Source organism: Aphidius gifuensis, linkage group LG1, assembly GCF_014905175.1.
Source record: "Aphidius gifuensis isolate YNYX2018 linkage group LG1, ASM1490517v1, whole genome shotgun sequence".
Taxonomy (NCBI): Eukaryota; Metazoa; Arthropoda; class Insecta; order Hymenoptera; family Braconidae; genus Aphidius; species Aphidius gifuensis.
In genome coordinates, this window is record NC_057788.1 from 3,335,348 (window position 1) to 3,362,151 (window position 26,804).

The following is a 26,804-nucleotide window of genomic DNA, read 5'->3' on the forward strand; positions in this document are numbered from 1 at the left end:
AATCTTAATTTTGTTAAATTTTTGTTATGATTTATGAAGGATAAATGTAATTTAATCATCCGGTTGTAAGTTACTCGATACGAAATATCAATTGATAGAAAAAAAAATTTATTGGATTGAATTTTCAATATTGAGTTTCATTATAATTGCCAATCACAAACCACAAGTTGTGTTTTTTTTTTTTTTAACTCAATTATAATTGTGAAAGAAAATTGAAATTTTTCAAAAGCAATATTAATCATAGGATAAAAAGAGACTATAAAAAAAAATGTCTATTAATTCTACAATACCAAATGAATTTTTTGATGACGATACTGACAATTATATTTTTGCAACAAAGGCATCAGTAAATATCAATTGTCGTATTTTAATTTACAGCCTACGGGTAAAAAAAGAAAGTATAATATTAAATGAACGAGACATCAATCAACAGTCTGATCCATTGGCCTCTTCTTGATTTATACATGCAAGAAACTAGCAAAATTGCAAATAGCGACTATGTCGATTCAAATAATAATACATAGTATCTATCGAACCACTGTGCAATTCTAGCAATTGCCGCTCGATGCCACTACGTATCTTGAATTTATTTTACATGCATTTCAAATTTTTTATATGCATCACTCGCGAATTATAATAATAATTTAATTTTTTAAAAAATGCATTTAATCAACGTTCCTACATTTTTTTTTATTATTAAAAATTAATTTTTAAAATTATATAGAATTGATCTTTATTTTTTTTGCCAATACAGTTGGCAAAAAATAAATATTCAAAATTCATTTCTAACTCAATCAAATAATTTTTTTCGTAATTTTTTTTTGCATTGAATCAGCCAAAATGTCGACTTATTTTTGCAATAAATTTTTATAATAATCAAACTTGAATAAAATTCAAAAAAAAATTAACAATCAAAATGTTAATCTGCCAACGAATTAAATTTTTTAAAACATATTTTTAATAATTTAAAAATACATGCACCCTTTTTTTTTAAAAAAAAAATATTTTTTTTTCTTTCAAATTATTTTCATTATAACAATATTGTTAATTTTACAAACAGTATATTTAAATTCTAACAATGAGTATGAGTACATGCGAATAAAAAAAAAATATAAGAATAATACTTAAAGTTTTTTTGTCAATTTTTTTTTGGACCCTTTTTAAATCTCGTTTCCCCTCCAATAATGTATTACCTATTGTATGCCCCTTCTATTATTCTTACATTATTCCCTATCGAGCGTAACACCAACATTACTTACTCGCAGTTTTTCTCGAGTTGCGCCGGGCAAATGGACCCCATATTTGTTGTCATGACACTCTGACTACATATCACTTAAACTCATCAACATATCGAAAATACATATATCATTCAACATTATTTATTAATCCACAATATCATTAATCATTTGTGTTCAATTATAAATCAAAGTGTTTCCAACGAAAAAAAAAAAAAGCAATATTTTTTTTTGCGTGAATAGTTGACTCCATTATTTTATATAATCAATAATAATTTTTATAATCAATTTCAAATTTATCGTATAACAGGCAAGTGATTATTTAAAAAATATTTATTAACTTGAAATTTTATGATTAAAAAAAATTTTATGTTATAATTTTATTGATGTCTTGACTGATTTTAATTGAAGCTATTTTGCTAACGGTATTGGCTTTCATACAGTGATGACCCACGTGGGGTGCTATTGATTTTTTAAAGCTTTACTGGCGTCACACAAATCCACGCCTCGTATTAACCCTCTGATTTGTAAATTGCAAAAAAAAAAAAAAAATTTCTATTTATCTCTTTCAATTGCATGTACTTGTAAAATATATATGAAAATTTATTTATCAGTAAGTCATTATAATAAATGATAACAATTCATTATAAAAATAAAATTATATTTACAAAAAAATTATTCAAATTGATAGTTTTGATTTTGTTGAGAATTACTTGGTTTTTTTTTATTAAATTTTTTACATAATTTTGTGATAAAAAGTAGTATTATAAATTTCATGTAAAGTGGAAATAATTTGAAGGTTGAAAATAATTTATTGCCCTTCAAAAAAAACATTACATGTCTTGATTATTTTAAATTTTAAATAATTTACACTTAAAAATGTAAAAAAAAAAAAAAATTTACTTGAAAATGAAGATATAGTTATTGAAAAAAAAAAAAACAACATTTTAAAACAATACAAATAATTTTTTATGTATATGTCAATTAAAAAAATTTGTTTTAAATTTGATAAGATACCCTCTTTTCTTAAAATATCATGAGACCTTCGATTTACATTATCATTACATGAAAAATAAATAAAATAAAAAAAAAAAAATATTAATCTCGACCTCTGTTGATGATCTTGCACTCAATTGGCCCAATTTATTCATAAACAACAATTACGATAAAAACAATAATAACAAAAATTTTATTTTCCAATAAATAAAAATTATTTATAAAAATTTCACAATTTATTTTTCAAGCCATTGTAAAATCATGAAATTTCTTTGTTTTTTAATCCAATCAAATAATAAAAAACTCACACAAAGTTTGATTATTAAAATTCAAATATAAAAAATTTAATTTGATATAATTTAATCAGGATAATAATGTCGAGAAAAGGAAGTATAAATAGAAGTATAAAAAATGGAGAAACAAATCCATATGATGCTGTGACAACAATTGATAATGGAATTGATGTTGATGATGGAGGTGATGAAATAAAATTAGAAGCTAAAATGTCATTAATGAATGGTGTAACAGTGATTGTTGGTTCAATAATTGGTTCTGGTATATTTGTAAGTCCAACTGGTGTATTAATGCACACAGGAAGTGTCAATGTTGCTCTAATGGTCTGGACAGCATCCGGAATATTTTCCATGGTAAATTATTTAATAATAAATATTATTTTTTATCAAAAAAAATTAATAAATACCAATAATTTAGGTTGGTGCTTATTGTTATGCTGAACTTGGTTGTATGATTAAAAAATCAGGAGCTGATTATGCATATATTATGGAAACATTTGGACCATTTGCTGCATTTATTAGATTATGGGTAGAGTGTATGATTGTTAGACCATGCAGTCAAGCAATTGTTGCATTAACATTTAGTATTTATGTTCTTAAACCATTTTTTCCTGATTGTACACCACCTGGTGATGCTGCAAGACTTCTTGCTGCTGCTTGTATTTGTAAGTTTACATTACAAAAATTACATTAATTATTTATATTTTAATATTGATTTTATTTTTTTTCATTAGGTACACTTGCATTTGTTAATTGTTGGGATGTTAAATGGGCAACAAGAGTACAAGATATATTTACATACGCAAAACTTCTTGCTTTATTTGTCATAATTGCAGCTGGAGCATATCAATTATATCGAGGTTTGTTTTTTTCATATTATACAAAACATATTTATAAATAAACTAAAGATTGTTGATTTATATTTATGTAATAGGAGAGATTATTTTTTGAATTTTAAATTTAGTTTATTTTCAGTCTTCGTGTCCTATTACCGGATGTTACAATTTGCCCAATCAAAAAGCCTGTGATTAAATACATTTATCATACACATTAACGACAATGACTAAATTGCTTTTATTTAGTATATTACTATTGTCCTTTTCTTATTCTCACCTTTATTATTATTATTACTATATTAGAAAATAAAAAAATTAAAGTCTTATACATTTTATTTGGCACAATTGGACTATATACTGATTTGTATTTTTCAACTTAATTATGTGACTACTTTTATAGAGTGTATAAATTCAATTGAAAAAATATTTAAATTTGTTTTTTTTTTTTTAATGATTATTTTATTTTCAAGGACACACGGAACATTTTACTTTTGAAGGAACAAAAACTGAAGTAACATCAATAGCATTGAGCTTTTATTCTGGTCTATTTGCTTATAACGGTTGGAATTATTTGAATTTTATTATTGAAGAACTCAAAGATCCAGTAAAGTAAGATTATTTTTTCTAAAAAGTAAATTAGATAATTTGAAGAAAAAAAACTTATATAATTATTTTGATATTATTTAGAAATTTACCAAAGGCAATTGGAATTTCCTGTGCTCTTGTTACGATTGTCTATGTTTTAACAAATGTCGCATTTTACACGACCCTGAGTATTCGAGATGTATTATCAAGTGAAGCTGTTGCAGTTGTAAGTTAACAATAAACATAAAATAAATAATATTAATTGTATGTTAATTTAAATTATATATGATTTAGACATTTGCCAATCATTTGTTTGGCATAATGGCATGGACAATACCAGTATTTGTTGCACTTTCAACATTTGGAGCAGTCAATGGAATTTTATTAACATCTTCAAGATTATTTTATGCTGGTGCTTGTCAAGGTCAAATGCCAGAAATTTTAACAATGATACAAGTTACACGATTAACACCAGCACCAGCAGTTATGTGCATGGTAAATTAAGCAATTAAAAAACATCTAATTTAAATTATTTTTTTTTTAAATAATATTTTTATTTTACATATTTATTTAGGCATTGTTGTCAATGATTTATTTGACATCTTCAGACATCAATGCACTTATAAATTACGTTGGATTTGCCACCTGGGTAAGTCAAATTAAAAACATAAATTTTATTTAATTATTAATGAATTTTTTTTTATTTATTTTAGTTGAGTATTGGAGTATCAGTTTTGTGTGTACCTTGGTTACGATATGCACAACCAAATTTACCACGTCCTATCAAAGTTAATCTTGCTTTTCCGATATTTTATATTATTGCAACACTTTTTGTAACACTTGTGCCGATGTATGCAAGTCCAGTTGAGACTGCATATGGTCTTCTTATGATATTTTCAGCTGTTCCAGTATATCTTGTGTTTATTGCGTGGAAAAATAAACCTAGATGCTTCCTCAATGCTGTTGGTAAGTTCAAAAAATATATAATTAAAAAATTTTAAAACAAAAAAAAATTACACTTGTTGATTTTAATAATATTTTCTATCACGTTTGGCACTTTGAGGCACATAAAAGCTCAATTTAATTTTTAATTTTTTTTTTATTTATAAATTATAATCAAAAGAAAAAGAAAAAAAATTTTGTTGATTCAAGATGACTATACAATTTTTTTTTCTTTCAAATCACCGTGTGATTGAAATTTCTGATTATTTTTTTTTATTATTTTTTTTTTTTGTGAATTCTCAATAAAAAATATGGAAAAATATTTTATATAAAATCGATAGATATATATGTATATACAGTTACACTAAATAGAGATAAAAAAAAAAAAAAATGAACACTAAATTAGAATTTTTTAACCAGTTGTTATAAAAAATAAAAATAAATTTAAAAAAATTAAATTTTCAAGATTAAAACTTGAAATAAATCATCAATAATTTCTAATATTTAATTGATTTTTTATTGACATAATATTAGAATATACAATTGTTTTTTTTAAAATTGTTTTTATTATGATTTTTTTTTTTTTCTAATATTATTCCAACAGGCGCAGTGACCCAATTTATCCAGAAGGTGACAGTAGTCGTGGGACCAAAAACTTCATAAGGTTGAGCCGAAAGTACACTTTTACTCTTTTCATTACTCTCATATACATAAGTACTATTTATCAAAAAAATTATAATTTTAATTATTGCATGCTACAATCATACACTGCACCTAACAGCACACAAAAAAATATTTTCTACTAAAAGGCACCATATAAATATTAATAATACTTTATGGCTATTTATTAATGAAAAAAAATTATTTATTTATGTAAATTAAATGTTATAATTATTTTTACAGGTTTAACAACGAGATTTCTACAAAAATTAATGGTTGTTGTTGGAAAACCGAAACCCGCTCAGGTGTAAATGGCCTATAAATAATGCTAAGCGCAAAAATTTAAAATAATAAAAAACAAAAATGAACTTGAAATTTTCGATAACAATAATTATAAAAATTTGAACGTATTATAGAGTTGGGCCAAATTATGACAAAATATTAGTATATTTTTTTATTTGTTGAGATTATAAAATAGAAAAATAAAATAAAAATCAAACACTGACGATTTTAAGAATAAAAATGAACATTTTATCGAAAAGAGACAGCCACTCTTTAGTAATATTATGTTCGAAAAAATTAAATTCAATTGCTTATAGTAATTTTGAATATGTTTTAAATATACAATATAATTATATTAATTACTATATTTTTAATATAAAAAATAATTATAGTGCTATTGGGCTGTCTTAAATTACAAGGTAATATGACATTAAATTATTTACGTATTTTACAAGCTATAAATTATTGCAATAAATGTTTGCATATTATATAAAAATATGCCCTTCGGTCTGTCCATGAACAAATAGTCATCAGAAAATATATAAAATAAATTTTCATACTCAACTAAACATACAGCTATTAAATCGATTTATAATTATGTAAATAAATTTTTAAAATACGTAAATAATTGAGTCAAATTATACGAGTAATATGAGAAAAGTAAACAACTGCAGCACAAAAATATTAATTTTATAATTTATCATTTATGTTGATATAAAAAAAAAAAAATTCTTTTATAATTTAACTATTTTTTACATTGATTAGAAGGTATATCTAAATTTATTTATTTTTAATATTTTTTTTAGCTTATAAATTTCGCAAATATATTTTTTATGATATAATATGTAAAAAATTTTTTTTTTATTTTAAATTATTGCCCTCCAACTTGACAATAAATAAATAATCGACTGACTTATTTTGAAATTATTGTTAGCAACGTTTACAAAATACATAGTGAGTGTAATTGAAAAAAAAATAATAATATTAATTACAGTAATTATACTTTGCTGTGCAAGTATACTTTCAATTTCAAATTACACTGATGTATAAAAATTGATCATTTAATTATCATCAGCTAAATATTAATATATAAAAAAAAAAAAAAAATATTTACACAGTTTAAATTGAAACATCGAAAATAATAATAATGAGTTATTTTAATAATTGAAATTTATATTTGATAATTGTCTTTCAAGCCAGCGTCACTATTAAAATTTCATTAAAAAAAAAAAACAAAATCATTCGAAAAATCAGGCTTCTGGAGATGTTTATAATTTTCTGTTAAAAAAAAAAACATCTTGACAATATCCCAGATTAATTTAAAGTCTGAAAAAATTAAAAAAATTAAAATTTACATGAAAATATAAATAATTTTCAAAGAAACTATTAAGGATAAATTTAGATATGAAAATATTTTGGATATAAAATTATTTTTTGAATCCATTGTATAAACAAAAATATTAATTTTTTCAAAAAGATAATTTATAAATTAATTTATCAATTAGTAAATCATTGGCTATAACAAATTAAAATTATTTTTTTTTTCTACAAACACAGTTATTTCGATAAATATAAAATAATAATATTTTTTTTTGCTTCCAATATTGAATTAAATGTTTTTATTGTAAATGATAAAATAAATGGCATCAATAGCTTAGGATCCAAATCATAAATAAGCTCAAATTGTTAACGAGCACATTATTTAAAAAAACCATGAAAAGAGCAAATAGAAAAAAAAAATTAATTAGTTTATTATAAAAAATGACAATATGTATAAATATATTGTAAATCTATTTTAAAAATTGTTGTATTGAGTGTTGATACAAATAATCACTACCTGGGTTACCTCATTATCAGAGTCGATTTTTTAATTAAAATTGTACTCAAATATAAAATAAATAAATTTTATCAGTGTAATTCAGTTTTTTCTTATTTTTTTCCAATTCCTTTTATAGTTTTTTAACAATAATTGTAAAAGAAAAAAATTATTTAATAACATTTTCAATTGATTCAACCTTCAAGTTGTAAAATTATCTTTGTAATTAAAAAAAAAAAAAAAATATTAAAAACAATCATAAGCTTATTATTTATATATTGATAATTTTAACATACAGATTACAAAAATTTATTTGGCTTAGTCAAGATATGAGGATGTTAAATAATCACAAAAATTATTTTCTTGTTAGCTTTTTTTTTAATTGCTTGATATATTTTTTCGAAACATTATATTATTATTATTGATTAATTAATAATTGTTATTGATTTAGATAATATTGTGCTTGACTAGTGGTGTAAATATAACTTGGTAAATAATTTACAACATGAAATTTTTGTTTTATTAATTGTTTATACTGTTGTTATTTTTATCTAGAAATTATATTTTATACAAATTAAAAAAATTGGGAACATTTAGCAATTCAACTGCATGATTTTAAAAATAAAAATATATCTAAATAATTTATTGACATTGATTAATTTAGCTTGTAAATATATTTCATTGAATTTTTTAAATAATATCAATTCCTTAATTAACAATAAAATTATTAATTATCATTATGCTGTTATTGTTATTTTTATTTTCGATAAATCAATCGATAACAAGTTAAAAACTAGCAGATTAATTAAATCAAAAATTATTATTTTGTTTTTATTAATCATTTAATTAAATAAACAACCAAAATTTTATCATGCAGTTGTAGGAATTTATTATATTTACAATTCTTCAAATCTTTGTACATAACACCAAGAGATTTATCTACTATTATTTTATTGTTATTAAATTATCTTATAAATGTTAATTTTAATTTATTTCATACATTCAATTATAGCACTTGAGTAGCCTTATAATAAATCAAGTTGACAAATTTATAAAATTTATATTTCATCAAATTAAACAAAATTAAATGGAATGTTTTGAGTTGTGTTTTTTTCTTCTTGTGCCTTTATTTATTTGGCAGTTTGATATTTAAATTTATGGCTTGAAATCAATTGCATGAGCTTTTTGTTTTTTAGTTTTTGAAATATATATAATAAAATAAACAATACACGATAATTGCACTACAATTTTTTTGTTTTTTATTACATTTGAAATGATTTTTTTTTTCTTTTTTTTTACTTTGTCTATTTAATTTAAAAAAAAAAAAGTGTTTGTATAATGACACCTGTTTTTTTGCATGTGCCTATGTCACACTTTTGAATTATATAATTTAATACATTGTTATTTTTTGGTTTATAAAATTAAACATTTATTTTGTCATTGGTATAATAAAAAAAATAAACAGATTAAACCAATGACAGTCTATTATTATACTATATAATATTGTAATTAAAAAAAAAAAAATAAACTATTGTTCATACTGACAATTTGATGCATTGTTTAATAATTTAAATTTTTTATTTTCATTTGGGTAACCAGTATGATGAATTTGAAATAGATACATTAGACGTATTTTTATTTTCATTAATTTTATTCAAAAAGTTTGTTTTTTATTTTTATTTTCATATAAAAAATACCGATTTATGATTGTGCAATTATTTGCCCTTTTTTTATTTATTCAATCTTTAATATTTGTACAGAATTTTAAGAAAAAAAAAATAAAACGAAAGTCAGTACATAAAATTTTAAATAACTAAAAATAATTATATGATAAAAAACATAATATTATCTTGTTAATTGATACAAAAACAATTACCCACAAGACAATGACACTATTTATATCGCGTAAATCGACTAACTCATTGCATATTTAAAAATCTTTTCAGAGCGATATCTAAAATTTTAATACTAATGCAATTGTTTTTTTTTTTTTAAATAAATTCAGACCTTTGATTTCTCAATTTGAGTATGTGTTGTATATGTATTATTAATTATGCAAATAAACAATTGTATTTTATTTTTACTTTTTTCACATTCAAAACGAAAAAATTCGTTGAAATTCGAAAAATAAAAATTAACTGAATAACAGTTTTCTTGGCAATGTCTTGACGACAATTTTTTAGACGGATAATAATATCGAATTTGAACAATTCTAAATTAAAATTAATTTTATAAAATTTGTTACATTTAATTAAAATGTTAACAAATTATTTATATTAAAACATTGTTTTTTCTAAAGTGCTTTAATTATTATTCAAGTTTAAGTATTTAATTTAATTACTTCTGATTTATTTTTCACTTGTAGTGGAAAAAAAACAAATAAAAAATAAATAAATCACATTGTGAATTCAGACATTGGTATATATTTGAAATATTGACTTTTTTATAAAATAAAAGACATTAAAGTCACTGAATTTGTGCGTTGAAACACACGTTGATAATTTTATAGCTCAACGTGTTCTGAATTATGTAATATTAAACGTCACAGAGCATGTACTACTACTGTTTATTAATTTGTTCTTAAAATTTATTCATTGCGCTCTTTTGATATTTAAAATACAACATCAAGATATTGTTGGTGGAGTGTTTGAGTTAATGTAATTAATTTTAAATCAACTACCTGACATTTCATAATTTTGACTCTGTGATAATTGCAATAAATGACATTCAGATATTGGAATTTCTCTAGTTCTTGCACTTTCTTTTTTCTTTCTTCTAAATGGAAAACATCCTTGACTTTCATGATTAATTGGTGGATTATTAACTAATAAATCAGGTGTAGGTGAACTATTTGGACCAAGTACATTGAGCTCTTTAAAACATTCAGTTTCAATCATTTCAGTTTGCCAAGGTATTGATACACTACCAGTATTAAATTTACTATAAAATGTATCATCTGTTGCATCTAAATTAACTCCTTTAACTGTTGAAAATTGTTCAATATCTAGTACATCTTTTGCATAAACAGCATGTGGATCAGGCATAAATGGTGGTTCCCACATACCAGCTTCAACTCTTTTCCAATTTAAACATTGAAAAAAATGATGTAATTTAACTTCTTTAGCTCCATGTCTACCACATTTACATCCTAATCTATGTTTTGGATTTTTTTTAAGTAATTGTTGACATAAACTTTTTGCTTCTTCAGTAAATTTATTTGAATATTTTTCTTGATCTTCTTTAACACGTCTATCAACTTCTTCACGTTTAACTTTTTCTTTTCTTGCTCTAAATGGTGCTTGTCCTTCAATCATTTCATAAACTAAACAACCAAAACTAAACCAATCTGGTGAAAATGTATATTTTTCATTATCAATAACTTCTGGTGCCATATAACCAACAGTACCAACTCTTCCACGTACCATATCACCTTCCATTATTTCAACAGCAAGACCAAGATCAGATATTCTAACATGTCCATGATCATCAAGTAATATATTTTCTGGTTTACAATCACGATAAACAATACCTTGTAAATGTAAATGTTCAATACCACATACAACTTCAGCAGCATAAAATCTTGCTCTATTAATATCAAAACCCGGCTCACCACCCATATTATATATATGAAATTTTAAATCACCACCATTCATTATTGTTAAAACAAGACATAATGCATCTTTTGTTTCATATGCATATGCAAGTGATACAACAAATTTTGAATTTATTTTTTGTAATATATTTTTTTCTATTAATACCATTGCTTCACCTTTACGTTTTTTAATACGTTTTTTTTCAAGTTTTTTACATGCATACATTTTACCAGTTGCACGTACTTGACAAGCACATACTTCACCAAAACCACCTTTACCCAATACCCGATACATTCTGAATGTTTTGTACGTAACTGGTTGTCCCTCTAGCCATTTCCATTGTAGGTACCTAAAATTGTTTATTTTTTTTTTTTTTATTAAATTTGTATACTGATTATTTTTAGCTTTTATAATTATCAACAAACCTGTAGAAGTAGAAACTATTGAGAAATTCAGAAAATGGCTCGCCAGCAAGAAAATTTTTAACTGTTTGTGATACTTCAACAAATAATTCTCGACTACCAGAACAAAGACGTTCTTCACATTGTGAAATTAATGAATCATTTAGTACATTAACAACTTCTGAACTTTCACATCTTAAATATTTTTCAAATAAATCCTTAGCAAGCACCAAACGATTTTCATCAAGTTCAATTTCATATTTTTCAATTGAATCCAAAAAAAGATTATAACGATGATAAGATTGTTTATGATCTTGACAAAATTTACGAAATAATACTCGTCCAATTGGCTGTTGATCAACTAAATAACTATATCTTATATCTGAAATTATAAAAAAAAATCATGACTTGTATAATTACCAATTCAATTATATAATTCAAGAGTTTTATATTTGTAAAAATATTGAATAGTAATAAAAGGAAAATTCATTGAATATTCAGAGTAAGATAAAATCAATAAATATAATTTATTTTTCAATAAGCTTGTCAAGCTTTCTTATTATCTCAGCTTAAACAAAGACTCACATAATAAAATAGTATAAATCTGCTGACAAAAGATGATATTTAAATTTTATTATCAATTTCATAAATCTGGTACTTTTTTTTCTTTTTATTTTATTTGACTGACAGACTCATACTTATTACTAAATTGAATAAAGAAATTTTTATAAATTACTTGTACATAACATTTAAGAAAATTAATTAATTAAATTTATAATAATGTATGTTATTTTGATAGTTTATTTTCATTTTTTCCTTTAATCATTTGCAAGAATTTAATAGAATTAATTTTGATTAATTTTATTTTTGATTTATTGATTTCGACAAGTATTTAAAATTTAAAGAGAAAAAAACTATTTTAATTAGCTATTTATTATTATCAATATGAAAATAATTGTTACTTCTCAACTTTTAAAATTTCCAATAATTAAATTATGCATTCGATAATTTATAGGTATTGATCAACAATTATAAAAGTTTTATTTCTAGAGTTACATGGATGAACTTTGTTCGATACACTCAACACGAAACTCATTTTAATTATAAAATTTTTAATTTAATTTTTTATTGAGTGTTTTCAGCCGCCGGTTTTCAATTAAAAAATAATAATAACAATAATAATACTAACAACAAACTGACGGACGTTCAGAAAAGAAAAAGAAATAAAAAAAAAAAAGAAAAAAAAAAAATAGCAATGACAGTGAAGGGTCGACAAAAACATTGGTTGACAAAACGTTTATATTGACCATGAGTAAATACCGAGGGGGCGTAAAATTGATGTGGAAATTAAATTATTTAGGAACCTCATGGTTATTATCTTGTCGAGCAACATTGTTATCCGGATATATTTCAAACATAAATCCTACAAGTCGCATGTATTATCCAATTATAAAAAATAACAATAATTAATTTTTTAATTATTAAAAATATTCAAGTGTTTTCTTTTTATTTTTTTTCTAGTTTTTTTTATTGCAAATCAAGTTATCAATTTAAAAATTTTAATTGACACTTTTATCAGATTAAGAATAATAAAATATGAAAACTTTTATCAACTTGTACAAATTATTTTAATGAACTTTAGCATAAAATAAAAGAAAAAAAAAAAAATCATTTATTTCGTCAAGAAGTTTAGCTATTTAATAATTTTAAAAATAATTTTCTAGCTAAATGACAACAAAGTAAATTAAAAATGGCATAAATTATATAATATATATCTTATATTAATGTAATAATTTTTTAATGATTAATTAATTTTTCTTACCAAGTTTATCCCTTAGGCCGATGCACTGTGATATGTGAGGAAATTGCAATATCTTCCGCCATTTCTTACTTTTGCCCTTGTTACTGTCACCACCACCTGAATTAAAATTCAAAAATAATTACTACCAATTAAATAATAATCATATCATTCAAATAATTAATCCCAATAATTTTTTAACAAATTAATTTGATGATTTAAAAAAAGAAAAAAAAAGGTAAAACAAACCTTCTCTGGCTTTGAGGTAAACAGTGTTTGCCACAATATTCTCCAACTCCATCAATTCCAGTTTGATAGAGTTTAAATTTCTTTATTATTATAGAATACGCTCGATAGCGTGTACGTGAATTCCTTGTTATATTAATCCTTTTTGGGATGAAACGTGAGTATCCAACACCGGGTATAATTACCCAGTCGGATTTTAACAAACCAGCTCCCATCTGCGCCCAGCGGGGCAACGATTTTATTTATTTATTTAATTATCTTTACTGTCTTTTTCAAATCAACCAGATAAACTTTTTCTTTTTTTGTTTCTTGTTTGTTGGTAAAAAATAAACACACACAGATTTTAATTAGTGTCTTCAAGTTACGTGTAATATACAGTGTCAGGTCAATTTTTCCAACAAGCCTTTAATGATCATCTATTTATTGTTTATCTATTTAACAAAAAATAATAACAATTAATTAATTAATTTTAAAATTTCATTATACTAATTTATGTTTAAAATTATTCTATGCTTTTTATCAAACTGCCATTCGAAATCGAAATTAATTCGTTGAAATATTGCAGAAATAATTTCTTCAATTGTTATTATTTTAATTAAAAAAAAAAAAAAAAAAAATTTCTGATTAATACGAGTGATTGATATGCTCCAATTTTATTATTGATGTATTTGTTTTAGAATTATTATTAATTTCAAGCCTAAAATTTAAATGTCATTTAGATAAGATTTTTTTTTTTTCTTTTTATTTTGTACTTGTATAATAATTAAAAATATATAATAATAATAAAGCTCAATTTTAAAAAATAATATTAACAGCACAATAAAAAAATAAAAATAACAAAAATATTATTATAATTATTTATTAATAACAATATTTAAAGAAAACAATAAAATCAACATTTTTTCGTTAATGTTATACAATGGCTATTTTTATAATCCATAAACAACCACTCACATAAATTAGCCACAAAACAATAATAAATTTTAGTTGAAAAAAAAAAAAAGAAAAGAAAATAACAATTCAAATAAATATAATTGTCAAAATGTATTGACACATAAATAAATAAACATAAACATGAAATGAATTTAAGAGTATTTGAGCTACATAAAATGTCAAGTTAATTTACAGCCAAACATGGACACCCACCCACGAGGATATTTGTTCACCAAGTGAATTTAATTTTTTTTTTTTCTCTTTTTTTAACTTTTGCCTGCTTTTGCCTAGAAAATTATTCTGCGGAAGCAACATACAAAATAATGGCCGACAAAAATCTCACTTTACAAATCGACTCACCTCATCTGACTCAACCCTTTGATAACTTTTAAAAAAAAAATATATTAACAAACAATAAATGTCATTACTAATTCACTAAATAATTTTATAAATTGTATATATTTTCTTTAATAAGAACAATGTTAAAATAAAATAAAAATACACGCACACACAGAGATTGAACTGTCTCCATGTAATCACAAAATAACATGTAAAAAATGAAAATACATTTGTTGAAGAAAATATTAAAAATTGGAGTAAATTAATAAATTATTTACAATTTTCACATAAATAATGTTGAATAAATTGATTGAGGATACAATGATGATGATTTTTTTATAATTGATAATACTGTGATTTAATATGCAAGTGCTATCAGTAAGCAAGTAGATATTTAGTATCACACACACTCTTGGAGGCTCTGATGTATCATTTATGTTTTAATACTGGGGCGTGTAGATAGAGAGGGAAAAAAAGAGGGAGAGAAATAAAGACCGCGATCAAGAGGATAATATTTTATTTATCAAAAAAAAAATTATTTGGCATATCTTGTCAACTGTCAAGTTAAACCTCAAGGCATTAGAAATAATATTAGAAAATTGGAGAAATCGAAAATCGAAATGATAATTGAACACCAAATGTGATAAGGTAGCTTTCCACTTGCAAACTGATCTAAATTTAAGAATATTAAAGTCCCTAATTAATAATGTCTTTAATTAAGTAGGCTTTCCACTGTATTTCATGTAAACCTTGCAATTTTCAACCAATCATTTGACGTAATTATTGTTTATTGTTGCGCATGCTCAATATTTTTGATTGCTAGGGATTTTCGTTTTTTCAAGTTTAATTCAGCTCGAATCTCCAAGCCATCAAAATGTGGATGCTTTCTTTTCCAACTAACCACAACTAATAGCAGTGAGTATTATGCGACATTTTTTTTTTATTTTTTTATATGAGTGACTATGAATTTTATCATTTTATTACTTTTTTATTTGAAATGAATTAGTGTAGTTTATTGATGATTATATAATTTCAGATGGCTATCACAAAAGAAAAAACTGTGACCAAGCCTGGTGCATCAGCAACACCAGCAAAAAAAACACGTGGTCAACCACGTAATTATGATCTTGGTAATGGTGTATACCGTTTCAGTAGAACACGTATGTACCACAAAAAAGCATTATACAAATTTGTTGGTAAAAAAAATCCAAAGGCTGAAAAGCCAAAAAAACCATTGACAGTTGTTAAACCAATTAATGGTGAAAAAAATGGTTCAACAAGAACTGTTCGTCTTCTTAAAAGACGTGCCAGTTATCCAACAGTAGATCCAATTACTCCTCATCATGGTAAAAAATGCTTCCGTGATCATACAAGATACGTTAGACCATCACTTGTTCCAGGAACAGTGTGTATTTTGTTAGCTGGTGTTCATAAAGGCAAACGTGTTGTATTTTTAAGAGCACTTAAAAGTGGACTTCTTTTGGTCACTGGTAAGTTGAACATCATCATTGTTTACATCATAATGTAAATTTTTGTTTTCTTTGAATGATATTTAATAATAGTTATTATGTAAACATTTCAACAGGTCCATTCTTGATCAATGCTTGTCCATTAAGACGAGTTAGCCAAAACTATGTCATTGCAACATCAACAAAAATTGATCTTAATGGCAAAGTACCATCTAAATTCAATGATGAATATTTCTTAAGAAAACGTGAAAAACGTGCAAAGAAAGAAGAAGGTGATATCTTTGCAACAAAAAAAGAAGAATACAAAGCATCAGATGAACGTAAAGCTGATCAAAAAGTTGTTGATAAAATTGTCCTTGATGCAATTAAAAAACGTGATGACAAAAAAATGATGTTCACATATTTATCAGCTATGTTTGGATTACGTAGCAGCCAATATCCACACAGAATGAAGTTTTAATGATATTGTAACAAGTTGACAACTAAAAGCTAAAGCTGTTAAAAATATTAAAAAATTAACACCTCAATTTTGATTTTTTTATATAATAAAAAAAAAAAAAAAAAAGAAAAAGTGGTAAAATATATAATGCAATTGAAATTATTTTCTACGTTATTTATTTATTTTTTTTTTACGTGTATTGTAAAATTTATACGACCCAAGTATTTAATAATAATTTTAAAATAATTTATTTTACAATAATAAATATAAAAAACTTTAGATATACTTACTTATATATTTTTTTTTCTTATCAGTATTTTTAAGTCTACTTGAAATAAGTTTTTTTTGATATATAAAAATCATGGATTCACTTTACTGATTAGATTTTTAAATGAAATTTTACATTGATGAATAATTCGATTTATTGTTGTTAAAACATGATTATTTTTGGTGGAATGTTGGAGTATCAATTGCAGTTTGTTTATCAGTATTTGGTGCAGCAGTCTATTTTGTTTTTTTTTTTTCTATTTCTTTTTTTGTTTCGTTGTCAATTCAAGACCTTCAAGCTACCAGTCATGATACGAAAGCCATCATCACATGGTACTGAGCTTGATCAACAGAAAAACTCACTGATGACGTTAAAATTTAAAATGATATTCAAATCAAATTAATAAGACCAAGTTTTAAATAATACTGTTGTTATTTTTGATGAAAATTTTATTGATAATTTGGACTGATGACTGATTCCATTGACTGACAAAATAAATTTAATTATACTCAATTATTAATTGATAATAGATTCATTATAGTATTATTCATTTAAAAATTTTTAATATAATTATTTTATTTATTAAATTTCTATTTACACTGTTTTTATTAATCATATATATTTAACAACTCGATTAATTGTCAACAACAGTTTTTAATTATCCAGTGGCTAATTTCTAAACGTAAAATTTTTTTATTATCTCAACAATATATATACAGTTTTTTTTTTTCTAATTACAATATCAGTTTAAAATTTAAATCGCTTCTTCGTATTTACAGAAAATTTTATAAATTTAGTTTAAAAAATAATTTTATATTAAGTACGTAAAACAATAGAAATATAGATAATTATTAATTTTTTATTAAAAATATATATTTAGATATATTTAATTTATTGCATATTTTTTTTAATATAGATTTTTTAATATAAAAAACAAAATAACATGCAATTTGCTCGTTTAAAATTAAAATATTTAAATAATTTTTATTGTCCAGCTGTTAGCACTATAAATTGAGTATTTAATTTTTTTTTTTTATCCTGAGATTTGTTTGAGCATTTATTAGTAAATTAAATAAATGCTATATATAATTTTTTCTCTTTTTAATTAAAAAAAAAAAAAATGATCAAATGAGAGGTCCTTCATTATTATCAATCCCATTTAATCCAGTGATTGTTTTTTCTGGTAAACATTTCATTATTGTTGGCTCAATGAGTTTCCATACCTCAGCAAGCTGTATAAATACATAAAAAATAAATTCTCAATTGAATAATAACTATATAATTTAATGAAAAATATTATTTAAATTACCTCTGAATGACCACGTATTTGAACATTAACTAAACTTTGTAAAACAGTTGCTAAAATTTCAAGATGTGCATGAACTAATTGTGTTTCCATATGAAGACAATGAAGTGAAAATGAATTTCTCAATTCGACATTAGCAATAACAGACTCTTGTGCAACCATTTTATTTTCAAGATATTCAACAGTATCAGCCTAGTATTTAAAAAAAATTCAATTTTCAAATTAATATTTAATAGTTACTAATAAATGATTCATCAACTTACATCTGTTCCTCGTATGACACCTTGCATTTGTCGTTTTTTTAATATCAACATTGTTGATAATGCTCGTTGATGATCAGCACTGACTCCTCTCTCATGTCTTTCACTCAATGATTTATGTGCAATCAATACATCAAGTAAAAAATTTAATCTTTCACACAACATTGTCTCTTCTCTCACGGCTTGTTGAAGTGCTCTTGCTGATAGTAAATTAAATTCCCTAATTGAAATATAATATAAAAATTAGTAATAATAAATTAAGTAATTAATTTGAAAGAAATAATGATTTTTTTTGAAACTAACTTTGCAATAACATGAAATCCTTTTTTCATATCATGCCAAACAGTTGATCCTCCACTTGCCCAACTACTATTACCATGTGGTTCAGCAGCAAGATTACCCAATTGTGTACCAAGTTCAGCCATATCAACAGCATATGAATGTGATCTACATGCAAGACAATCAGCAATATTTTTAAGTCTTGATATACCACTTAATATAACACGTATTTGATCTCTACTATTTGCAAATTCAGTTAATGTTTCTGGTGGTACTAATTCTTTAGCTCTTGATGATAATTCTGATGTTGCAAATTCATCTGGTACACGTCTAAATGCTTCACGTATTTTATGTTGTGTTTCTTCACCAGTATAAGTAAAAAAAAAATTTACAATTGGATCTTTTGATACTACTGGATGACGTGCAATTAGTGTTAAAAAACGTAAAAGGCATCGTCTTCGTTCTTCCAAAAATTGTGAATCAGCTGATACAAAAATTTATATATATGTTTTAATTACTTTTTTAAAATAATTTCTTTTTTTTTTTTTTTTTCTTTTATTAATCATACCTCCAACAATTTTTTTTGGTGGCAATTTTGGAATTAATCTGTATGGAAATCTTGCCAATAAGAGTTCATGAAGAGACACAAAATCATTGTATCTTCTGTGAACAACTGAATTAAATGTCTAAAGAAAAAATAAAATATATTTTTCTTAGTTATAAAAATTTAAATATATATATTATTCATTATAAAAAATAAAAAAATTATAGTACTTACTTTACTCATAATTTGATACTCAACATGTTTTAAAAAAATTCCTTTTTTTTCTGGTACAATATTAACTTCAATTGTATCTAATTTACATAAATCAGTATAAGTAAGATTTAATTTTGCTGGATTATTTCCACGATACAATCTTTGTGCAAGTAATTCGACCTCAGTTAAATCTCCAAGAACAGGAATTGGTAATGCTAAATTTAAAAAAAATACATAATTATTATTGCTTTTTCTTTTTTATCAATAAACTTAAATAAATATTGTATTCAATTAACCTTGAGATTCAACATTCTCCAGTAATTTATCACTTGGATGTTTGCCTTGTTGTGAAAATGCAACAAGGGCAAGTCCTTTGTAGAGACCATTTCTACTGAGGTATCCAGTTTTACTATCAACAAGTTCCCATATCTACAATCAGCATAAATAAAAATATTAAAATTTATAATTTTCTAATGACAAAAATCATGATATAATTACACTAAATTGATCATTTTTAATTGTGTAAATTTACATATTCATTGGTTAATAGGTTAATGAAAAAATAATAGATGCATTTTATATTATAATACGAGCATCAATAGATACATAGTGTTATAATAAAATTTTTATCATGATGTGGGTATACTTGTGTACAATTGAGTGCCTTTGAAGTAACTACATGACATTCAAACATTAATTTCGTAATTATAAACATTTATTTATTAAACTATTTAAATATAATTTTAAAATAATTATTTATATATTTTTTTTTTCATAAATAAAAACATGACTCATTTCTAATTACGTCAATACAGTTTTTTTTTTTTTTTCTATGTATATAGACAAGTGTTATAAAAGTAATTTACTTTTTTTTTTTTTTTTTTTTTCAATTCTTAATAGCCATTTTTTTTGTTGACTTCATGTAGCGTTAATAAAAAAATTTATCTCAATTTTAATCAATTAGTTTGAATTTTTATTGAGGATATAATATTTTATTGAAAAAAAAAATACTTGTTTTTGATATTTGTAGTCAAAAAAATTTATTACTTTTGTTTGTTAAAATTTACTTGCAAAAAAAGCTAGACGGTTTTTTTTTTTTTTTTTTCAATTTGTTAATTATTCTGTTTATACTGTACTGGTATAATTTATAAACTTGGTTTTAAATATGTAAACATAATCCGTTCATATCATAAGTATACAAAAAAAAAATATATTCAACTTGATGTTTAACCAGCTTTATTTGACATATATATTCAATTTTTTTTATTTTTTTTTTTCGATTCAGAGGGAGTATTTTTTTTTAAGTTATCAACAAGTGTTATTTGTTGTCATGATAAGAATTTTATACACTCAAGCTGATTATACTTTTATTTGAAAATATTTTTTTTTACTGGTATTTTAGAAAATAAAACTATTGAGGAAAAAAAACTCTTATATTCACTGAATTTTATCATTTCGAAAAACACGTGAATAGATTTTAAATATTTAAAAAAAAAACCCATTATCAATCAATTATTATTAAATAAACTCAACAAATAAAATGATAAGATTGCAAAATTCCTGTTTGAAAAATCAATGTCAAGTGAATTTTTAAATATGTAAATTATACACATCAGCAAAAAATAAAAAAAAAAAATGATAATAAATATTTAAAAAATATTTTTAAACTTACTTGACTCAAAACTGAACTACTCAGCTGTGATTTAACGAGCAATGATTTGAATACTTCACGTTCAACATTTCCACTTGTTGGTGAACAAATTTTTTCATGAAGTTCACGATAAAACGGAGGTATCGAGCCTGTTGACAATAGAAAATTTATAATTATATAAAAATGACATTTCCCTGTCGGTTTAGATAAATAAAACGAGGACAAAGGAAATACAAACAATAAAAAAAAACGAAATAAACAGACATAACGTTTTGTATTCACCAACTCAATGTAAGAATAACGGTAAATTTAAAGTCAGCAATAATAATAATAAAAAAAAATAAGAAATTAATAATAAAAACATAAACCTGATGCAAAAAAAGAAAGGAAAAAATTAGGATCAGATGAAATTGCATGTGGTAAAACTTGAATTAGAATCGTGATGGTATTCAACAAGTGGATAAATATAAAAATTCAATTGACACAAGTAAATTAAATTTAAAAAAAAAAAAAGCAAATTATTTCGATTAATTATGTTAATCGAAAAATATTGACAGCTAAGAAAATCGATAATATAATCTACATAATAAAATAAATAATTAATTAATAAGAAAAAAAATCATAATCGTTATAAGATAAAACAAAAATTTATATTCTAAAAAATATTATTAAACAATTTACCTGACGACAGATCAGTTGACGCCATATTGAATAATATTTACCACAAAAATACCTTAATTTTTAAATTGTTATTATAAATATATAAATTAATTTCAACTATTTAAAAATCATAAGCTAATAATTGCATAAAATATTAACTTGTATGAATAAATTTTAAATTCAAAAAACGAAAAAAAAAAATACACTGCAGGCACACACAGAAATTTCAAATGAGGATAGATTGAATAAAATTGTTTTGAATATTATATAAATTAAATGTGACGTATCCAATATGTATAAAGACCGGTTGTCAATTGCCTCATTCAATCCACCAATTGTATTTTGAAATCAAAACGCTAAACACTTGTTTCCTTTTCGAAAAAAATAATAACAAAAAAAAAAAAACAAATAATCGCAGAAATATATAACAAAAATTGCAAGAAAAAAAAATTTAAAAATCGAAAAATTTCGATTAGGATTCTATCACACAAAAACACGCGATTAATAAATTACCAATTTTAAATAATAAAATTATGATAATAAATATAATGTTGTTTGTCAATTGGTTTATTTTTAATATCACCGGATAATGTATTAATTATCGTAATGAGCATGAGAAATGATACGTTGTTCGCCATTGCCGTGTGGCATGTAACTGGATTTTGATATAAAATATATAATGTTGGACATGTTGGTTGATGTTGGGGGAACTGGAAATATGTGTTGCTTGGTGCCTGGTGCGGTTTAAAAAAATTTACGGGTACTATATAATATATTAAGTACGTATATAGCTGTGTGAATATACTACTGACAAACCAACATCAAACGAAACCAGTTATTTCGATTATCCCAATTCGTTTTTTTTTTCTTTTACTATTTTTTTTTTCATTATCATTTCGTTACTCCCACTTGAATTATTCTCGTGTACACATGTATATTATATTTATGTGTCTGGCTATCACTCTAGCTGACCTCTTCATGATGATCATCATGTCTCATTATTATTATTATTAATAAACACAATGCAAGTCTGTTGATTCAATTTTTTTTCTCTCATTGAAATTTGAATCGAAAATAATAATTGATTCATAAAAGAATGAATGAATTATTCATCTACCAGGAAAATATAATTTAGTATTTTTTAATTAAAATATATATGGCTTTATAAAAATGTATTTTTATTTTTATTTTAAAAATCAAAATAGTGTCAATTATTTAATCATGATTCATGACATTTCTAATTCACCCATTGGATAGGGTTTTGGTGATGGTCTTTTGTATTTTAAATCTTTGATATTAATTTCAGCTGATTGAAAATTATCAAATGATTCAATGATACGTATTTTTTCAGCAATTTCTTGTTGAATTATTGGACGATATTTTTTACCAAGACCAAGTTTTTCCATGTCATTTAAAAATTCCATACGTTCACGAATACCTTGGACAACTAAAATTATAATTGAATTTAAAAATTAATTTATTATTATAAATTTATAATAGATTAAAAATATACTAACGTTCATTCAAAGGATCAATGTCATCTGGTATTGATGATTGTTTTCGAGATTTATGAAGTTGCTTTGGACCATGTGGTGTCTCAGGCATGTCTTTGCCAAAAGCCATCATACATGCTAAATGACGTTTTTGTTTATCCTTGTTTACTGAAAAATAAATAATAGATTTTTTTAATATTCCATAATTAAATGTAAACTTTATAAAGTTAATTAATTATTTTTTTTAATTACAAATTGGTGTAGTTCTACGATATTGTTCTCGTTCATAAGCTCCACTGTTGACAATTTCTTGTTGTGTTCGTTTTTTCCAATAACAAGGAACAATGACATTTTTTTCTTCAAACGATCTAGATACAGATGATCTAGATGATGATGGAAGTGGATCACCCTTGTCGACTGCATTTTGTATTGACTTTCGTTGCATCATTGTTAATTTAGATTCTTCCATAAGTACTACAACAAAACAAAACAAAATATTATCTTTATAATAAATATTTAACGAGGTTAATTCTTGACATACTTTTAATGAGATTTCTAGTTTCTTCGCTGTATTTAACTCGGGGTGGATTATGTATTGCACCAACCCCTACACCTACTCGCACATCTTGTCGATACATTTTTTAAATATTGCCACTTATTAACGTAAAATATTATTTTTATTTCATCACTTTCTTTTTCTTGAAAAATAAATACTTTTTATATTTATGTAATTTAGTTTTATTATGTTTCTATGGCTACCAAAAATATCGACTTCGAATCGATCAAATAATTGCACAAGTAATTTTAAAAAGCTCGTAAATAAAATAATTTAAATTCTTTAAAAATTTTTCAATTAAAATAATTATTAATTAATTATTTATCAAAATGATTAAAATACAAATTAACATTTTAAAAATATACAACAATTAAATTAATATTTTTTATGCGATTATTTAAATAAAAAACAAGTTTAAAAAAAAAAACAAACAAACTATGTTTGTATAAAAAATTGGGAACAATTTAAAATAGCTTTTAGTTAAAAAAAAAATATATATATAGATATTTTAATCACTAAAAAATTCAAAGCCGCCACCAATTCGCATTTCTCTGTATAGTAAATTGTTGATATCAAAGCGCATGTCTCACCCCGTGTATCCAAGGGGATGTGTTTCATATATTTATTTCCAAAACGTTGCAATACGGACAAGCATATTAATCACATATAAACCATATTTTTTTTCCCCTCACTTTTATTTTAAATTATTACTTTTAATAAGCACAAAACATTCAAATTCATATTCATCACTATCAACAATTAAATCCTAAAATATATTTCTATTAAACAATTGCAGTATAATAATCATTTTTTTTTTTTTACACACAGTGTCCTTTGGTATGTACAACACTGCCAAAGACTAACATAGTTATTGATTACCAAGTTGAGCATAAAAAAAAAAAAAAAGTTTTTAACAAAGAAAATTATTATATATTTAAAATATATTATTAAACTTTTTAATAAATAATATTAATTTATTAATAATCAAGATGAAGATAGGATTATTGAAGAATTTTTTGCACTGCTTCAGTTTAAAACAAGGCACAGTTCTCATTGCAATTTTACAATTGGTAAATATATTTTTTTTTCCTACAAGTTATTAAGGATTTTATTTGAAAAAAATAATTTTGTTTTAGTTTATATCGGGTATTATTATGACATTTTTTCTTCTGGCATTGGCACATGCCATGGACATTCAAGAAATGGTTGAACGTGATACTGAAGATGCACTTGAACGTGAAGCCCTTGAAGAAATATCATCAATGCATCTTAATACTAAAAAAATGGATATTGCTCATCACAATGCTACAGGTTTGATATATTTTTAAAAAAAATTTATCATATCAAAATGATAAATAATAATATTAATTTACAGAAAAAGTTTATTCAATGTATTGTGGATTAGTCATATCAGTAATACATTTTGTTTCTACAATTTTACTTCTTTATGGCGTATTGATTGTAAGCTAAATATATATTTTTTTTGCAAAATTTTGTATTGAAAATTTGTGGCTTTATTTTTGATTTTTTAATCAACAGAATAACCGTCATTTTATGGCACCATGGATGATGATTATGATGACAACAATTGTCGCTTTAATTCTCTCACTATTTCTTGTTCAACAAGATTGTCCATTTATAGCTGTTTTAGGAGGAAAACTCGACATAATTGAACGTTAGTATTTAGAAATTATTTTAGAAAATTTTATATTATTATTATATTTTATTGTTGTTTATGTTTTTTTAGGTCTTGTTGTGTTGTTTCTTATAAACATGGGAATTTATATTTGGTTTGTCGTATATAGTACGTACAAAAGTGCTGAAAATAAAGGTGTTTTGATTCACGAAATTCACAGTGTCAAAAAACCAAAATTTGCCTTGACACCTGGAGAAGGAACAAGCAATGGAAAAGTTCGTTTACATGCCGGAACTCAAATTCCATATGAAGTCTAAAAATATAAAATATAAAAAATATTTAAAAACGTGATAAAATTATTTTCGTCAATTGATCCATATAAATTAATAAATAACATGGATCAAACAATCATACGATAATTTTTGGTGTCAAATAATGATATTTAAAATATATAAAAAAAATAAATAAAAACATAATTTACTTTGCCAATATTGACATTGATTTACAGACAAAAAAAACGAGCAAAAAATTAAATTTTCAAGTATGAATATTACTATTGCAAAAAATACTTTGTCCATTATTTTTTTACAACAAAAATTATCATTTAATTTTAACGTAAATTAAATAATTTAAAATACTTTATGATAATAATTAAAAATATTAATTTTATTATTTATTTTTTTAAGTATATGTTATTGTTTATATTATTTAAACAAAATTAAGTATCATTTGTTAATTAATTTTATGTAAAATAATAAATAATTTATAGCACAAAAATGATATAATTTAAAATTTAAAAATAATCAAATCAAATTGTCATATGGCTAAAGAATTTTATGCAATTATTACATAAGAAAAATATAATCACAATTAGGCTTATTTAGAAAAAAAAAATAATATTCCATAAAGTGTCTGTCTGAATGAATAAAAATAAAATTTAGCAACTATTTATCTCATTCACATGAAATAAGAAAAAAAATAAAGAAAAACAATCAATTTATTTGTAAATGAAATAATAAAAATAATAATGTATTATTTTTAACAACTATTTTAAGATTATTTTTCACGATGATAT

The 26,804-nt window shown here is 23.3% G+C and overlaps 6 protein-coding genes across 11 annotated transcripts; 3 read left to right on the forward strand and 3 right to left on the reverse strand.

The window, feature by feature from the left end:
• Positions 1–1,263: 1,263 nt before the first annotated feature.
• Positions 1,264–9,185, forward strand: LOC122860996 (Y+L amino acid transporter 2). Of its 5 annotated transcripts, none has more exons than XM_044165119.1 (10): positions 1,264–1,545; positions 2,599–2,878; positions 2,943–3,189; positions 3,259–3,384; positions 3,831–3,969; positions 4,048–4,171; positions 4,240–4,440; positions 4,520–4,594; positions 4,659–4,911; positions 5,791–9,185. In XM_044165119.1, exons 2-10 carry the CDS (start codon positions 2,606–2,608, stop codon positions 5,856–5,858), a joined length of 1,506 nt encoding a protein of 501 aa, XP_044021054.1. In that variant the 5' UTR covers positions 1,264–1,545; positions 2,599–2,605; the 3' UTR covers positions 5,859–9,185. The 5 variants fall into 5 exon arrangements, with proteins under 5 accessions (XP_044021054.1, XP_044021055.1, XP_044021052.1 ...); XM_044165120.1 differs by lacking the exon at positions 1,264–1,545 and adding an exon at positions 1,764–1,848 and having other exon boundaries at positions 5,791–5,890; XM_044165117.1 differs by lacking the exon at positions 1,264–1,545 and adding an exon at positions 5,492–5,559.
• Positions 8,951–15,651, reverse strand: LOC122860994 (G protein-coupled receptor kinase 5). Of its 2 annotated transcripts, none has more exons than XM_044165112.1 (5): positions 14,977–15,651; positions 13,687–14,114; positions 13,462–13,557; positions 11,664–12,021; positions 8,951–11,587 (listed from the first exon to the last, which is right to left on the reverse strand). In XM_044165112.1, the coding sequence occupies exons 2-5, from the start codon at positions 13,736–13,738 to the stop codon at positions 10,318–10,320; spliced, it is 1,776 nt and encodes a 591-aa protein (XP_044021047.1). In that variant the 5' UTR covers positions 13,739–14,114; positions 14,977–15,651; the 3' UTR covers positions 8,951–10,317. The 2 variants fall into 2 exon arrangements, with proteins under 2 accessions (XP_044021047.1, XP_044021048.1); XM_044165113.1 differs by lacking the exon at positions 14,977–15,651 and adding an exon at positions 14,830–14,925.
• A 117-nt stretch (positions 15,652–15,768) lies between these two features.
• LOC122860998 (60S ribosomal protein L6-like) lies at positions 15,769–17,718 on the forward strand. The gene is made up of 3 exons (XM_044165122.1): positions 15,769–15,870; positions 15,992–16,445; positions 16,541–17,718. The coding sequence occupies exons 2-3, from the start codon at positions 15,992–15,994 to the stop codon at positions 16,882–16,884; spliced, it is 798 nt and encodes a 265-aa protein (XP_044021057.1). The 5' UTR covers positions 15,769–15,870; the 3' UTR covers positions 16,885–17,718.
• Positions 17,719–18,231: 513 nt separating this feature from the next.
• Positions 18,232–23,043, reverse strand: LOC122860995 (sorting nexin-8-like). Its single transcript, XM_044165114.1, has 9 exons — positions 22,066–23,043; positions 21,406–21,533; positions 20,030–20,162; positions 19,755–19,948; positions 19,545–19,662; positions 19,001–19,460; positions 18,701–18,917; positions 18,441–18,629; positions 18,232–18,363 (listed from the first exon to the last, which is right to left on the reverse strand). Exons 1-9 carry the CDS (start codon positions 22,088–22,090, stop codon positions 18,256–18,258), a joined length of 1,572 nt encoding a protein of 523 aa, XP_044021049.1. The 5' UTR covers positions 22,091–23,043; the 3' UTR covers positions 18,232–18,255.
• A 158-nt stretch (positions 23,044–23,201) lies between these two features.
• LOC122861002 (UPF0193 protein EVG1) lies at positions 23,202–24,665 on the reverse strand. The gene is made up of 4 exons (XM_044165124.1): positions 24,079–24,665; positions 23,790–24,011; positions 23,562–23,705; positions 23,202–23,491 (listed from the first exon to the last, which is right to left on the reverse strand). Exons 1-4 carry the CDS (start codon positions 24,173–24,175, stop codon positions 23,271–23,273), a joined length of 684 nt encoding a protein of 227 aa, XP_044021059.1. The 5' UTR covers positions 24,176–24,665; the 3' UTR covers positions 23,202–23,270.
• Positions 24,233–26,511, forward strand: LOC122860999. The gene is made up of 5 exons (XM_044165123.1): positions 24,233–25,163; positions 25,230–25,404; positions 25,469–25,554; positions 25,633–25,768; positions 25,841–26,511. The coding sequence occupies exons 1-5, from the start codon at positions 25,083–25,085 to the stop codon at positions 26,044–26,046; spliced, it is 684 nt and encodes a 227-aa protein (XP_044021058.1). The 5' UTR covers positions 24,233–25,082; the 3' UTR covers positions 26,047–26,511.
• The last annotated feature ends 293 nt before the right edge of the window (positions 26,512–26,804 follow it).